Source organism: Numenius arquata, chromosome Z (genome assembly GCF_964106895.1).
Source record: "Numenius arquata chromosome Z, bNumArq3.hap1.1, whole genome shotgun sequence".
Taxonomy (NCBI): domain Eukaryota; kingdom Metazoa; phylum Chordata; class Aves; order Charadriiformes; family Scolopacidae; genus Numenius; species Numenius arquata.
In genome coordinates this window covers 22,109,584-22,123,349 of record NC_133616.1, presented here as the reverse complement: position 1 = coordinate 22,123,349, position 13,766 = coordinate 22,109,584, and the positions used below count along the sequence as shown (strand labels likewise).

At 44.9% G+C, this 13,766-nt stretch overlaps 1 protein-coding gene across 3 annotated transcripts in view; it reads right to left on the bottom strand.

The window, feature by feature from the left end:
- ZSWIM6 (zinc finger SWIM-type containing 6) overlaps positions 1-12,986 on the bottom strand; it is a 122,384-nt gene extending 109,398 nt beyond the window's left edge. For all 3 annotated transcript variants that reach the window (XM_074166121.1, XM_074166120.1, XM_074166122.1), the window contains exon 1: positions 12,476-12,986. In XM_074166121.1, coding sequence (XP_074022222.1) covers positions 12,476-12,986 — 511 coding nt within the window. The remainder of the gene's footprint in view (positions 1-12,475) is intronic.
- Between the last annotated feature and the right edge of the window lie 780 nt (positions 12,987-13,766).

Sequence of the window (13,766 nt, the reverse complement as noted above, 5' to 3'; positions counted from 1 at the left end):
GGGAGGGGCAAGAGTGATAACACTGCTAAATTGTAACTGGAAATATAGTTTCAACTTCTCTCAGAGTAAAGGTTCATGGCCTTTGTCATTTATAATATTTGTCAGGCAACCTAAGGTTACCAGCCTTAGAATGGAGATAACATCAGGTTTGTATTTGAGCTTTAAAACTGTATTTACAGAGACCGTAGACTACTGGTCTCGGCCTTCATCAGCACACTGCCTTTACAACACAGCCGGGTTCTGCAGGCCAGTACAAAAGCCTCTGAAGAGCCTACATGCATAGCTCAAGCTAATGGAGGCCCTGTGTCACTGCACCAGCGCACTCATGTCAGGGGTGAGGAGCCATGACCACCACAGGGGACACTGCTGTTAGAGACCTACAGCACATATTGCTAACGAACTTCACAACAGCCCCCTGCTCACAAATATATTCATTCCTGCAGGAAAGCAGGCTGACCAAAGGCTGAGCAGTGCTTTTGCCTGTGGAGGAGGAGCTGCTTGGCACCAAGAGCAGGGTGTGAGGGCACTGGGCTCTGCAGGGACAAGCCCATCCAAGGTCCCTCCAGCCTGTGCTGAAAGTGCATCTGGCAACTTACGCTACTTCTACATGGCTACTGACGGAAGACTAGATTGCAGGCTACCTCCACAGCAGACCCCCCTCCAGCCCACCCTGCAAACATACTCATCCCGCTTTATTTCTAGCACTTCAAACCAGCATCAGCTGCAATACAGGTGTATCTGCTCTGACTTTTTTGTTCTATTCACTTACACCACACTTCCTCCAACCCCAAGTTCAGGATGTTCCTCACCAAGGCTGAATGCACTGTTATCCCTCTCAGGCTGCCTGGCCCAAAACCCAGTTACAGATAAACCCCATTCCTACCAATTGTGCATGCTAGGCTAAGACACAGGCTTCTTTTTGCACTCTTATGCTGCTGACTCACCCAGCTCATTCACCCATTAACTGTTGCCTGAGGTGCTTGTATTATATCGCAACACCACCTGTCCCACCTCACCATCTTCTCGCTCCCACGGCCAAGTCATTGAGCATGCCAAGGCCCTTGCCTGGAATGTGGTTCTACTGTTGGGCCTTTCTGGTTCCAGTGCAGTGCATCACACTGGGATGGTTCTCACCAAGGTCCCCAATGGAGACCTTTTCTGGATGTGCTTCAGGATTTGTATTCCTTTACCTTTCAGCACTTACATAAATCAATGATTCCTCTCCCAGAACTTTTGACCTCTACTGGCTTTTGTGGTTGTCCTTTTACTTCCTAAAAATCACAGCTTAGTGTCTCATTGCACAGTCATCCTCCTCTGCTTCCTCCTTTCTCAACACTGTATCTCTACTTCTTCCTTTTGTTATTCAAGGAGGGAGGGGAAGATGGACCTCATAACAGGCAGGAATCACTGAAGTGCATGCCCATGATTAACATCTCTTTCCATTCATCCAGTCTAACATTTCTCTAACTATCACTTCACACTTTAAGTAATCAGGAAGTAGCAGCTTTGATCTTACTGCCATCTTGCTCCTTTCAAGCTTACTCTACAGGCTGGGAGTATTCAGCTTTCTGACGATGTCAGCACCCTTCCTTGCCCCACCATGCATATGCAAGTCCTTCCTTTTAAAGGCAACAAAACTTTGGATCTCTTAGCTTCTGAGATCACAATGCTTGTTGCACTTGTTCTGCATTTCCATTCTCTGCCATTTATCTTCTACACCCACCAACGTCAGGTTTGTCTCCCGCAAGGCCTCTTATCCACAGGAAAAACTTCTCCAGTCCTTCTGATAACCACTGTAGCAACTCAAACAGTCCTCTTCCTCTTTCTCCTTCCTACTTCCTACCTTTATCTAACAGAATGCCTAATAATGCTCTGCATTACTCTTCACCAGATTCCTGTCTTTCCTCATTGCACCTCCCATCCTTAATCCTGGACAAAAGCCCTGGACAAAAATATATCTCTTCTGTTCACAAGTCTGGGTACCACAAATAGTCACTACCGGGGGGAAAAAAAAGTAAGAAAACACATCTCCTCTTTTTGCACTATAGACCACTTTAAAATTAAGCCATTTATTGCCTCTTGAGGGTAATTAAACCACAATTTGACTGTGTTTTATAATAACAGAAATTCAGTTGTATTCTATGATTTTATCAATGCATATTTAACTCTATGAATAAATCTGTTTCAAACATTTGTACAAAATTAAGGCAATGGTTTTATTTTACCACTCCAATGGTGAAGCCTCCACCATAACTCAACAGTAATAGCTTCTGGTAAAGTACAATCCAACAAAAACCCTTCAAATAATTAGAAATTCAGCACTTTCTGAAAAACGGAGCATTTCTGTTGTGAGTCACATACAATTTATTTGTAAAATTGAAATTGGGACGTAAGGTTGAAAAAAAGAGAGTGAGAGAACACCCACTTCATAACTTTAAACATATTTTACCATTTCAAAAGCTACAGGACAGCTAAGTTACAGTTTGCCAACCTGCTTTCCATTTTGAAAGCTTTGTTTTATTTTGTAGGAAAGAATCTGTCAGCTTCCATGCCTTTGCTAATACCCATTGAAAGTAGACCACATAGAGGGAGCATTCAGACTATACCCTACTTAAATACACCTCTTCAGGGATCTACTGAGGCCTTTGACCTTTACCCTTCTCTCAGGCATCAATACTTCCCCACTTCTCTTCCTAGCCTCTCATCTATAAAGGTCAACTCTGCATTTCACTACCTCTCTTTTCTTCAAGTACATCTTAGTCAATGAGCCAAACTCTTGTTTACACCTAAACACTTCTTCACTCCTGCCAGCAAACCTACATTTATCATCTACATAACTACCTAGAAACCAACCCTGTAAATTATTGCCAGGATACATGGCAACGTAGTTTGATCACTGAAAACTGTCAGTAAAACCAAGTGGTATGCTGCTTCTAAAATTTTTAAGTAGGACTAATCAAGTTATTCTCAATTTCCTTACCCCATCAGACTGCCATGGCATCTGTTACATCAAGTACCATCCCTAGTCACTGTCTACCATTCATGCATTAGTAGCACATTTAGCTGGTCACCTTTATTAATTCATGCATTTAGATTTGACCAGGAAAGCTGCATGATGGCTCTCACATATCATGGCTTACAATAACATAAAGCTAAAAAACAGCTACATATTTTATGTCATCCTCATCTCTCTGCTCTAGGAAAAACAAAATTGAAGTTTCATACTTATGTGCAATATAGCTACACTAAATCCAGACACAGATACAGAATATAATGGACTTGATATTTTATCCCCAAGACACTAATTGTAGTCAGTTTGCAAGGTTTCAGTTTACAACCTAAATCAATGGAGGAACTGAGACTCATTTTGCATGTACAACAGCAGCAGCACAGCCAGTTGTCCCAGTTGTCATTGGTCATAACACACTATTTCGGAATAAAAGCATTCCAGGTTTCCATCCTTTAGCTAATATATTGAACAATTCATTTAGACTATCGATTTTGCCCTGTTCTTGAACTTTTAAAATAAGCAGACTCAGCACAATTGTCTTGAAGAAGCACAAGCCATGCTTAATATGGTCACAGAGGCCAGCTCCGTAAATATGCAAACGAGTGTTTTACTAAGACTACCTTTTACCCTCCCAAAGCAGCGCACTGTATTCCACAAACAGGAGAAGCAAAGCGTGTGCTTCATTGAGGCAACTGCTGTGCAAGTAATCCATAGCTTACTGTAAGGTTCTCTGCTCAACTTTGCTGATTCGCTTTTTCCAGAAGATTCCAGGAAGATTATCTGTAGACATATTTGTTAATGATTTCTTAACACAAATATTTTATCTGTCATCCTTCCATGGCCATAGCTGCAGGTAAGTGGCAAAAAATGACAAACCACCAAGCATATGAAACCCTGAAGACCACACTACCCACATTTATTTATACTTTACACAAACGTACTACCAATCCCATCATTAATTGCTGAATATGGACTGGTGTTCTATGAACTTTAGGACAGTCAAAATATCAAAGCCGGATGTAGAAATTTAATACCAATAATAAAGCTCACCAGCTGCTCTTGACAAGGGTAAAAGCTAGAAGATGATATACCGAAGAGAGTTTGTGCTGCCACTATGCCTTGCACACACAGCTGAACACTGCTATGCAGAGAGAAGGCAGGCCACTAGTATAAAATAAGAGAAGAGTCAAACTTACAGCATAAAGAAGCAAATCCAAGAGAGCCAATGCTGGTAAAAGCCTTTAACCCCAAACCTTGCTTTTAACATAAGTTTAAAAATATGAAAATAATTAGAATACATGGAAAATTGATCCTCTACTCTATTACAGATTGTAAATTTGTCTTACACTTTATAAAACAGTTTATGCAATTTTTAGTGCCCCGATGGTGGAATGTTCTTTATTTCATTAGTCAGTCTATGTTAAACATTGTAGTCAGCTGCACAATTCCTGCACAGTTCCTGCACTGTATTTGCGTTACTACTGGCTGTCAGTAACCAGTTAGCAGTTAAATTTGGCATGCGTACAACAAGGTGTCTAATTTCTTAGAAGTCATACAGCTACACATTTGATTCTTCCAGCCTTTAAAATGATTGTTTGAATGCAATTAACTTCTGTCAAAAAAAAAAAAAGGACACAATAAAGATATATTAATGCCCATTTCTGTGAAATTTCTTCATATTATGCTGTTTTCTCCCACTTTTTTTCCAACAATCCCGTAAGGTATTAAAGGTCTGACACCAATTAACAATGAAAGGTGACTTATGTAAACAAGCAGTTTGTTAAATAAAGCAGGACAAAAGGTAAGTCACCTGAATTTTTAGCACATTAATTCAGTAAATGAGCTTCTGATTTATCTGATCAGCTAGCTCTACTAGTGTGAACTTAAACTTACTGACAGATTTTACTGCATCTTTCCAATTAATGTCAGACCTTCCCAGCCATTGCCCATGCACTTCCCAAAGCAAAAATTTTCAGATATTTCAAGACTGTCATGTGCACTCACTTGCATCAAGGAGTAGAGGGCTAGAGTAAAAAACATTTAAAAAAATAAAAAAATTAAGCTCTCCTTTTTAAAGTGTGTGATGGTATGCATCACAATTACCTTAACATATACTTTAAACGGTGTTAAAGATTCTCCTCTTACACAATTCGTTTTACATTTTTTAGAAGGGTTTAATAAAGTGTTTGTAAAAAGCCCACATTAGGAGACACTTCAGTCTATAATGAACTGTGTCAAACCAGAAAGTCTTTTGTACGACTCCTCAGCTCCTACAGCAGGCCTTTTATCAGTTCTGACTTAACCACAAAGGAATTCTCTACACTGTAGTTACTATTAGAAGGCTACACTCCTCTGCTCTGTTTGCACATTTGCAGAATTAAGTCAGAAAAAACTATTTTAAGATAGTGACTTACATCACAAGCTTTCTAGATGTCCTGGTCTTCAACAGCGGGGCCAAGGCAACAAAGACTGGATGCATACTGCTGCTTCATTAGAGGACAGCAGGGTAATGGACCACAAGGGCATCCCATAAATCATGGTAATTGGCATGTAGCTAGAAGGAGAATGCAAACCAGCCTACAGTACCAGCCAACATCTCCCATGATCCATGTCACAGAAGGTTATGAAGCCATGTCAAGGGCTGCATACGTACCCATGCAGAGAGAAGCATTTTACATAGGTAGTCTTAGATAGTAAACCAAGAGGAAAAACTGGAAGTTCAAGGAGACAGATCTCCCAGAACAACAAGTGCAGTTGTTGGACAGTACTCAAGTATTCACATGCTGTCAGGCTGACTGCATTCCAGGCAATCAGAATTCACATTAAATCTGTACCCTTGTTGCACATGAAAGCTTTTTAAAATTTCAAATTAGTTCCTGTCACAGACAGCATATTCATAAATTAGGAAAGCTTTTGTCAATTAAAATAGTGTGGTCCTTTTTTTGTTTTGTTTGGTTTGGTTTTTGCTGGTTTGATGTTTTGGGGTGGTTTTTTTTTTAATGATGAAGTAAATTCTACCACCTAATCCCTAAAGAAAATCAGCTAAAGAGAAAGGAAGTTAAAGAATGTCAGCTGCATTCCCATTCTACCATAACTTTGCACTCATTTTGTTACACTACTACAAAACTTCACAATTTGTCTTGACATAACAACTAGATTACCTAGACAGCTGGTGACATTAAAATTGAACCCATGCAGACATATCTTACAGCATGCCATCTAATATACTTCATCCTTCACTCGTAAGAACTGCTGTGCATGACATATACTTATTTTCGCTCAAAGTAGGTTGGTTTCCTGAAATTAGAACTTTACCAGAGTCTTAGGTAAGGGTTTGATTTTAACAGGTTCGTTAAAAAAAAAAAAAGCAAATGACATAGCAAAATGCAGAGACTAGCTACTGATTTTAAAGAAAATCAGTTTGCTGACTTCTAAATAGTTCCAGCCTATCCTCACACACACAGATTTTGCTTTTAATTAATTGTTCATCTCTGAAAGTTAAGAGTACAGGGAGAGAGAGCGCATGCGCAGGCATCAGTTGCTGGCATGACAACTGGCTCAAATTCAAGAATTGCTACATACCAAAACATCTGATCATATACAGAGATGGAATCACTTTCTAAAACGGAAGGCAAGCTTCGAAAATGAAAATTGTTTTCTTGGAAGTGAGGGGGAAAATGAAACATGAAAATTGACCTGAAGCAAACAATTAAAATTTTTTTTAGGTCAACCCCATATAAAACTTTGCTATAAAAGACACCTTGTTTTAAAAACTGCGATGGGAAGTGATTTACAATTCATTTTCTCCTTAAAAACAAAACAAATTCTAGAGTAGTATTGACACCATCCTATTACATTTATCCTACTATTCATAATTACGTAGAATGACATTATGAAGTTTTATTTTCATACCTTGAAATCACTCGAAAATGCTTCCTTTCCCTTGAAATCCAGATTATACATTTTTAGAAAGACTGAAAAAAGGTGGGAGCCGATTTACAAGGTTTTCCATCTTCAGGGATCTAGTCTTGAAAGAAAGCTTTTTCCCTTCATTTTCTTCTGTTTTTGTTTTTTTGTTTTTTTGTTTTTTTGTTTTTTTTTTTTAAGTGTTTCCAAAGAAATTATTCAAGGTCAAGGATAGTACATTAGAGCACACATGCACAAACACTGAAAATAGCTTGTGCGTTCCCTAATTAATGCACTGCATTCCAAATCTAGCAAGGAAACTGGAATGCATTCAGATCTCCCTTTCAGGGAGAAATATTTAAAACTGAGTTCACTTGTTTCTGTTCCGAAACTTGGAAATACTAGTAGTTATTTCTTAAAGCAAACTGAAACTGGAATCAATGAAGAAACTTTCGCAAGACTGTAGTAGTCTTGGAACCAAGTCAAAAAAGTCCAGTAAAAAGTCAGACATATTTGTTTACTCCCCTACCACAATATTGTATTAACAAATTCTAGATTACTTGTTTTAGTCATACATTCCTAACCAAACCCCAACATCAGGCTGACTGCAGAAGAAACCACGCTTGTTCCTTCAGCATGTTAGCAGATAACCTTCTCCTCCTCCTCAAACAGGCAGAGTTTAACACAACCTTTTCCCCTTGGAAAAGGTCACATACACATACCAGGACAATATGGTATCACAGGACACCAACAATGTGCAAAACAGTGCTTGCATCTGCACAAATGCTAGCCTTCCTTTTGTCACATAACTTGGTATTACTTGCATTAAATACAATATTTTTGCTAAACCCATGTGTCCTACAGATTTCGTCAACAATTGGACATATATTGCATGCATCAGTGAAGATCGTCATGGCTGCTAAAAGGCACATTTCAACCGATAGCACAAAAACATTTGTGCTAGCTTTGCTAATAAATTACTTGTGAAACACCTTTCTGTTGATAAAATCACATTATACTGTTGGCACTCAAACAACTAAACCTTCAAATAAGAGAAATTACATTTGTTTTATTTGCTTCACAAATTCACTTTAGTGTTAGTAAAGATGGCTAGAAAGAACAAAAAATTAACTGAAATCATCACCCATTAAAAGGATCTAAAGTTTGCTGACTACAATATACATTCCACCAGAATTTCATGTGGCAATTACCAACATGGTCTTGTAAAGCTTTCTCTTCCTCCTGGTGAAAAAACGGCTTCTTCTGGTTTTGAAAGCAATCACCAACTTTTAGCTCATACTCAAAACGGGGGAAGAAAAAAAAAAAGAAAGGGGAGAATAATCAGCTATAACAATAGATAAAAGCACCTCTGAGTCAGAAGATAAATACTTCTCATTAAAAGAAAATTGGAGGAAAAAAATCGCAAGTCTTTAATTTCCTTTAAGAATCAACAAAAGAAACACCCAGGGAGCTCCAACCATTATTTTATACTTGAGAAATTTTGTTTTCCTCTCAAAAGTATTTTGGTTACGTCCCTCTGATCACATCACCAAGGGGCTTCAGAAAAACAAGTCAGCAGCTCCACACTGATGATGCTGTTCAGCTGAACCCTCTTTCACAGACAAGGAAGTTTTCTAGCTCACAATATTAAAATTAAATTCTAGAACTGTGCTAAGTGCCAGTCAACTAATTCTTCATATTATTTTTCTTCCTTAGGAGCCTCTTCCCACCAACTCACTCCCTTGCCATTCATACCTAAGAGGCATGACTACCGTGATTACAAATCCTCATGCTGATGTGGAAAGTACTGTAACACCTTAAAGGAAGACCTGTATGAGCAAGCAGGGTCTATGCAACAAAGACAAACCGACCTCAAATTACAGACAAGAAAAGGATACTCTAGGAGCACTTATATGGCATATAAAAAAAAAAAAACACACTTCAAGTACTTCTAATGTGGATGCAGCTACAGCAGTACAGCGAAGGCAGTCTCGGTCTTTCCTCAAGCAAGAAGAGTCACCAGCAGAGACACAGGGTTGGGCTTCCCCCCCCCCCCCCCCTTCTCCTAGAATAGCTGTATTAAGGGCTCTCGCCAGGTCAGTTGTGCTATTGAGGGATCACACCTCTTCCCAACCTTGACAGCCACAGCTGTGACGACAATACAGTACCCTATACTAATTCAGGACTAACCTCAGAAACCAAATATACACTTCACCATCTAAAACTGTCTGCTCGCCCCTGGCATCTTCACGAATTTGGCCAAATGAAACACAGTCGATTCCTAATTTTCTTTCCAGATTGTTGTGTTTACTCACAAAGTGCTTTCATGTTTAGACTGTAATTTTTACTAAAAATACTTGGTTTGAAATAAGTGGAAAACACGCAGAGTAGAAAAGCTCCGTTTTATGCAGCTGAAAAGGTTTGCTTTAGGAGCCCACATTCTGGATTTTTTTTTCAATAAACTAAAAAAGAAAATCCTTCATGTGTAATTGAAACATATCAAAAAAGCTACAAAAACATCAATAAGTTAGATGCAAATGGAATTTTGAAGCCAACTTGTTGGAGAAAAATCTTTCAGAATTAAGTGATGCTAATTATTATGCTAGGACAAGAACCTTCAACTTCAAAATAGGCTACCGGACAACTTTACTGCTTCATTATTAAGAACATTTTGTGCATATCACTAATGTGTTATCTTCCTTTTATTTAGGATTTTCTTTTAACCATACACATGAGATGGGGGGAGGGGAGGCACCAAACAGGATGACAGGAAGACTTTTAGCAGAGTATAGACACAAGGTTTTTGAAATTCTCACTTTGAAATGAGTTGCCATGATAAAATCGTCTGCATGTTTATTCAGGGCCAGTCTGAAAGAAAAAATATGTAAAATTCAGAAGCAAATGGTTCCATTTAACTACCATGGAACTGAAATTTATGTGTCTCCCTCAGAAATCAAATCCTGCATTCCCTGTTTATAGTAATACTTAGTGTTAGAAGTAAGGCTGTTAGCATTGATATGTAATAAAATGTACTTTGTCCAATAACTGCGCTTTTCCATAGTACAATAGTAAACATTTACAGAGTTTCCATTACTCATACTGCAAAGAACATAAGTTCACATTTATACGGTCACTAAACATGCACTTACATAAATGTAGTGTTAAGTTCTCCTCAATGCTACATATTCAGCCTTATTATATGGAACCAAATCCATTCTTTGCTCCATATAACTCACTCCAGTTGAATTGGCATTTACAGTTGCACCTTTCTGCTTTACAAGGAATATCTTGCCACCAAGAGCCAGCCCTAATGACACAGCTGCCTACCCAAATTACACAAGAACTTTCCTACAGCAGGACCCAGCCTACCCAAGTGCTCCACGCCAGGCAAGCCAAAGGCCTCTGTCAGAACAACTGACATGTTTCATATCACCAGCTTCCAGTACTATTTTTGCACAGCCTTCCAAAGGAGGCTCACATAAGGTTGGAAAAACAAAAAAAAAAAAAAACCAACCCAAAGAAAATATATTTTCAGCAGCAGGTATACCATTTGCTTGGAATGCGTTTAAGGGCTCCAGAAGCAGCAATCAACACTTCAGTTGTATTTATGCATATTTTCTTTCTTCACATTGACCCTTGCCAACATTACTCAATGCCCGCCCCCCCCCCTCCCCTTTTGAAGCCATACAAAAAGTTACTTTTTTTTTTTCTTTCACAACTACTCACTGAGGCCTATTCCACTGCTGAAAGCAAGCGAAGCAAAGCCCACGCTGGGTGTCTGTCTCCTAGAGAAGATTGCATCTTTTATTTATCGCCCCTTGGCTTTATTTTCACAGTGAATTCCTGGATTAAATGTAATCAGCCAAGAAACCCTCCCTACGTGCACTCCTGTCATTCCTCATCGCTTGCAAACAGAATCAAGTGCAAGCAAAAGGGAAAGAAAAAAAAAATCTCAGCGTTGCCAAACAAACTAAAAAAGCCCTACTTCTGGTTTTGCCACTCCCGAGGAGCCACAGATGTACCTCAGACCTTTGGAAAGAGAAAGCCAAAAGATGAAACTTATAAGAAAGTTAATTAGATCAGAAAAAAAAAAAATTGAACTCCCTCTAGGCAGAAGAGAAGGGCACTGAGCCTAAGAGCGGGGACACGGCTTCCCTTCGGGGAAAAAAAAAAAATAATTGATGGCACATTTACAAGCTGCCCACTAAGTCAAACTCGAAGCGGGTAGGACCCGGGTTTTGGGTGGATTGGGGCGGGGGGGGAAGGGGGAGAACCCCGCCGTCCACCACCCCCCCCCCCCAAACCCCGATCCGCCGCCGCTAACAAAAGGCGAGCAGCAGCCTCTTTTGTCTGGCTTCCCCTTTTCGGGGGAGGAGGAGGAGGGGAAGCGACAGAAAACTGGGGGGGAAGAAAGGACACAAATAAACATGAAAATGAGAACAAAGTAGCCGGGTCGCACAAAGAGCATCACCCAACGGCGGAGGAGGTGGTTGTATGCTGGAGGCGACTACCCCCCCCTTGGGGTAGTCGCCCCCGGCAGACAGCCATCCACCCCCCCAAAAAGTGGGGGGTACCCACCTCGGAAGCCCTTTAAACATGGGCAGGGAGGAGTTAACCAGGAGCGCCCGCAGAGGGTGAAGAGCAGCGGCAGGCGGCGAGGCGGGGGGGGGGGAGGAAAAGGAGGAGGGGGGATATTGTTCCAGGAGGAGGAAGAGCAGCGCTTCGCCCCCCCACCTTGTCACGAAGCAAACACACACACACCCACCCACACACATACACACACCCCCTCCCCAACACACACACCCCCAGGCGGAGTGGATCGCGCCCCCTCCCTCCGGCTCGCCGCTGCCCTAGAAATGCCTTTGTTCGCGGATCTCCCCCCCCCCCCGCCCGCACAGCCGCCGCCGGGGTCTCGCACCGCTTTTATGTCTTTATTTTGGACGGCGGCGCATCCCGCCCACCCCCCACCCACCCCCCGGCTCCTTCCCCCGCCAGCCGCCCTTCTGCTGATTCATTTCCACCGGCGGTTCCCCCCCGGGTTGGGGGGGCGGGAGAGGAGCCGGGGGGGGCGGCATCTCCTCTCTATTGTGGCTCGGGGTAAAGCGATGACCCGGATTACCGGGGGTGGGCGCTGGGAGGGGGCAGAGCCAAACGAGATTACACGGGCTAGATTACCGGGAGCGGGCACGGCGCGGTGCGGCGGGGGAAGGGGGGGAGTTAAAGGGACAGGCGGGGGCGGGGGGTGCCCGCCCGTGGCCGTGTCACGGAGCGAGGGTGTTACTGCGTGTCCCGGGTGCGAGGGGGAGGAGACCGGCGGAGGAAGTTGCCCGTCCCGCATTACAGCCGGGGAGCGAAGGGCCTGCCCGGGCCCCGGGCCCGCGGAGGGCAGCTCCCTACCGGCGCTGCCGGACCTCCCTCTTCAGGGGCTGCCAAGGGAGGCTCCGGCCAGCCGCTCGGCGGACGGCAGGCGGGTGACAGGCAGGGGGAGACCCGCGCTGGCGGGGGAGGCCGGCGGCGCCCTGCCCGGCTGGCGGAGCGCGGCCCCGGCCGGTGACTCACCGACTTGCAGGACGTTATCGACGCAGCCGCCGTCGAGCAGAGCGATGCCCCTGCGGAAGGGCAGGCGGTTCTCGTCGGCGGCGGCGACGGCGTCCGCCGCCCCGCCGGGCGCCGTGGCGGCCCCCCCGGGGGCGGCGGCGGGATCCTCGGCGCCGGTGTTGAAGGAGGAGTACATGCAGATCTCCCTCTCGCTGCGGGGGAAGGACCAGTAGACGATCCTGCGCTGCACTGGCTCTGGGATCCGCTCGAACCGCTCCTCCACCCGCTGGAAGGGCCACTTCTCCGCCACCTTGCGAGCCGCGATGTCCAGCAGGGACTCGGGGCTCTGGGTCTTGCCCAGCGGCAGCAGCCCCAGGGCGGCGGCGGCAGCTGCGGAGGAAGGTCCGGCGCAGAGCGCCCCGCTGCCGGGTCCGGCGCCGCCCGCCCGCTGGCCCGGCCTGCACCCCGAGCCATAGCCCGGTCTGCAGCAGAGGCGCTTGGCGGCTGGAGGGAGCTGACCGCGCTCCGCCATGATCGCGCCGCTTCTCAGCAGACAGCGGAAGTGGCTGTACCCTATAAACGGCTCCGGGAAGGCAACGACCGGCCGCGAGACACACCCCGCCCTCCCCCGGGGGACACGCCCCCCTTTTGCCCTTATATGGCGCCAGGGGGGCGGCGCCTTATGCAAATCGCCGCTACAAACGTAAATAGAAAAGCTCGCGCGTTCCTGCCTCCCCTCGCGCTGATGTCACGGGCGCGTGGTGGGAAAAAAGGAGGGGGGCGGAGAGGAGGGGCTCGGCGTCCGTCGTGTCCCCCCCACACACACGTTTTGACGCCCCATAATAGGGAATGGAATGCGGGGGCGGGGCCGCCGGCGGCCGCAACCCCGGTCACCTCTGCTGGGGAAAGCCGGGTAAGGAGGGAGCCCGCACGGTGGGGAAGAGGCCCTGGGCTCCTCTTCCAGAGGCGGGTTTCGCCCGTTTCGGCCCGCCTCAGGGGAAGGAGCCGCCGCGGGTGTCCCCGCGAGTGCCCGCAACGAGCCCGTGTGGTAACCTCAGAGAGGCGCGCCCCAAAAATTATTTCCCCTTTGTTACGGGGAATACGGCAGCCGCTGCGCCGCGGGGTTGGGAGGGGGGGGCTCGGCGCGCGCGCCGCGGGCGGCTCGCCAGCTCCCCCCTCCTTCCGCCCCCCTCCCCCCGCCATCGGTGCCACTTCCCGGTTCGCCGTCGCAGACGGTCTGCGGCTTGGGAAGGGTACTCCGGTAGCCCGGGGTGAAGGGTTGGTCGCCTCAAGAGCCGCGGTGAGTTTACAG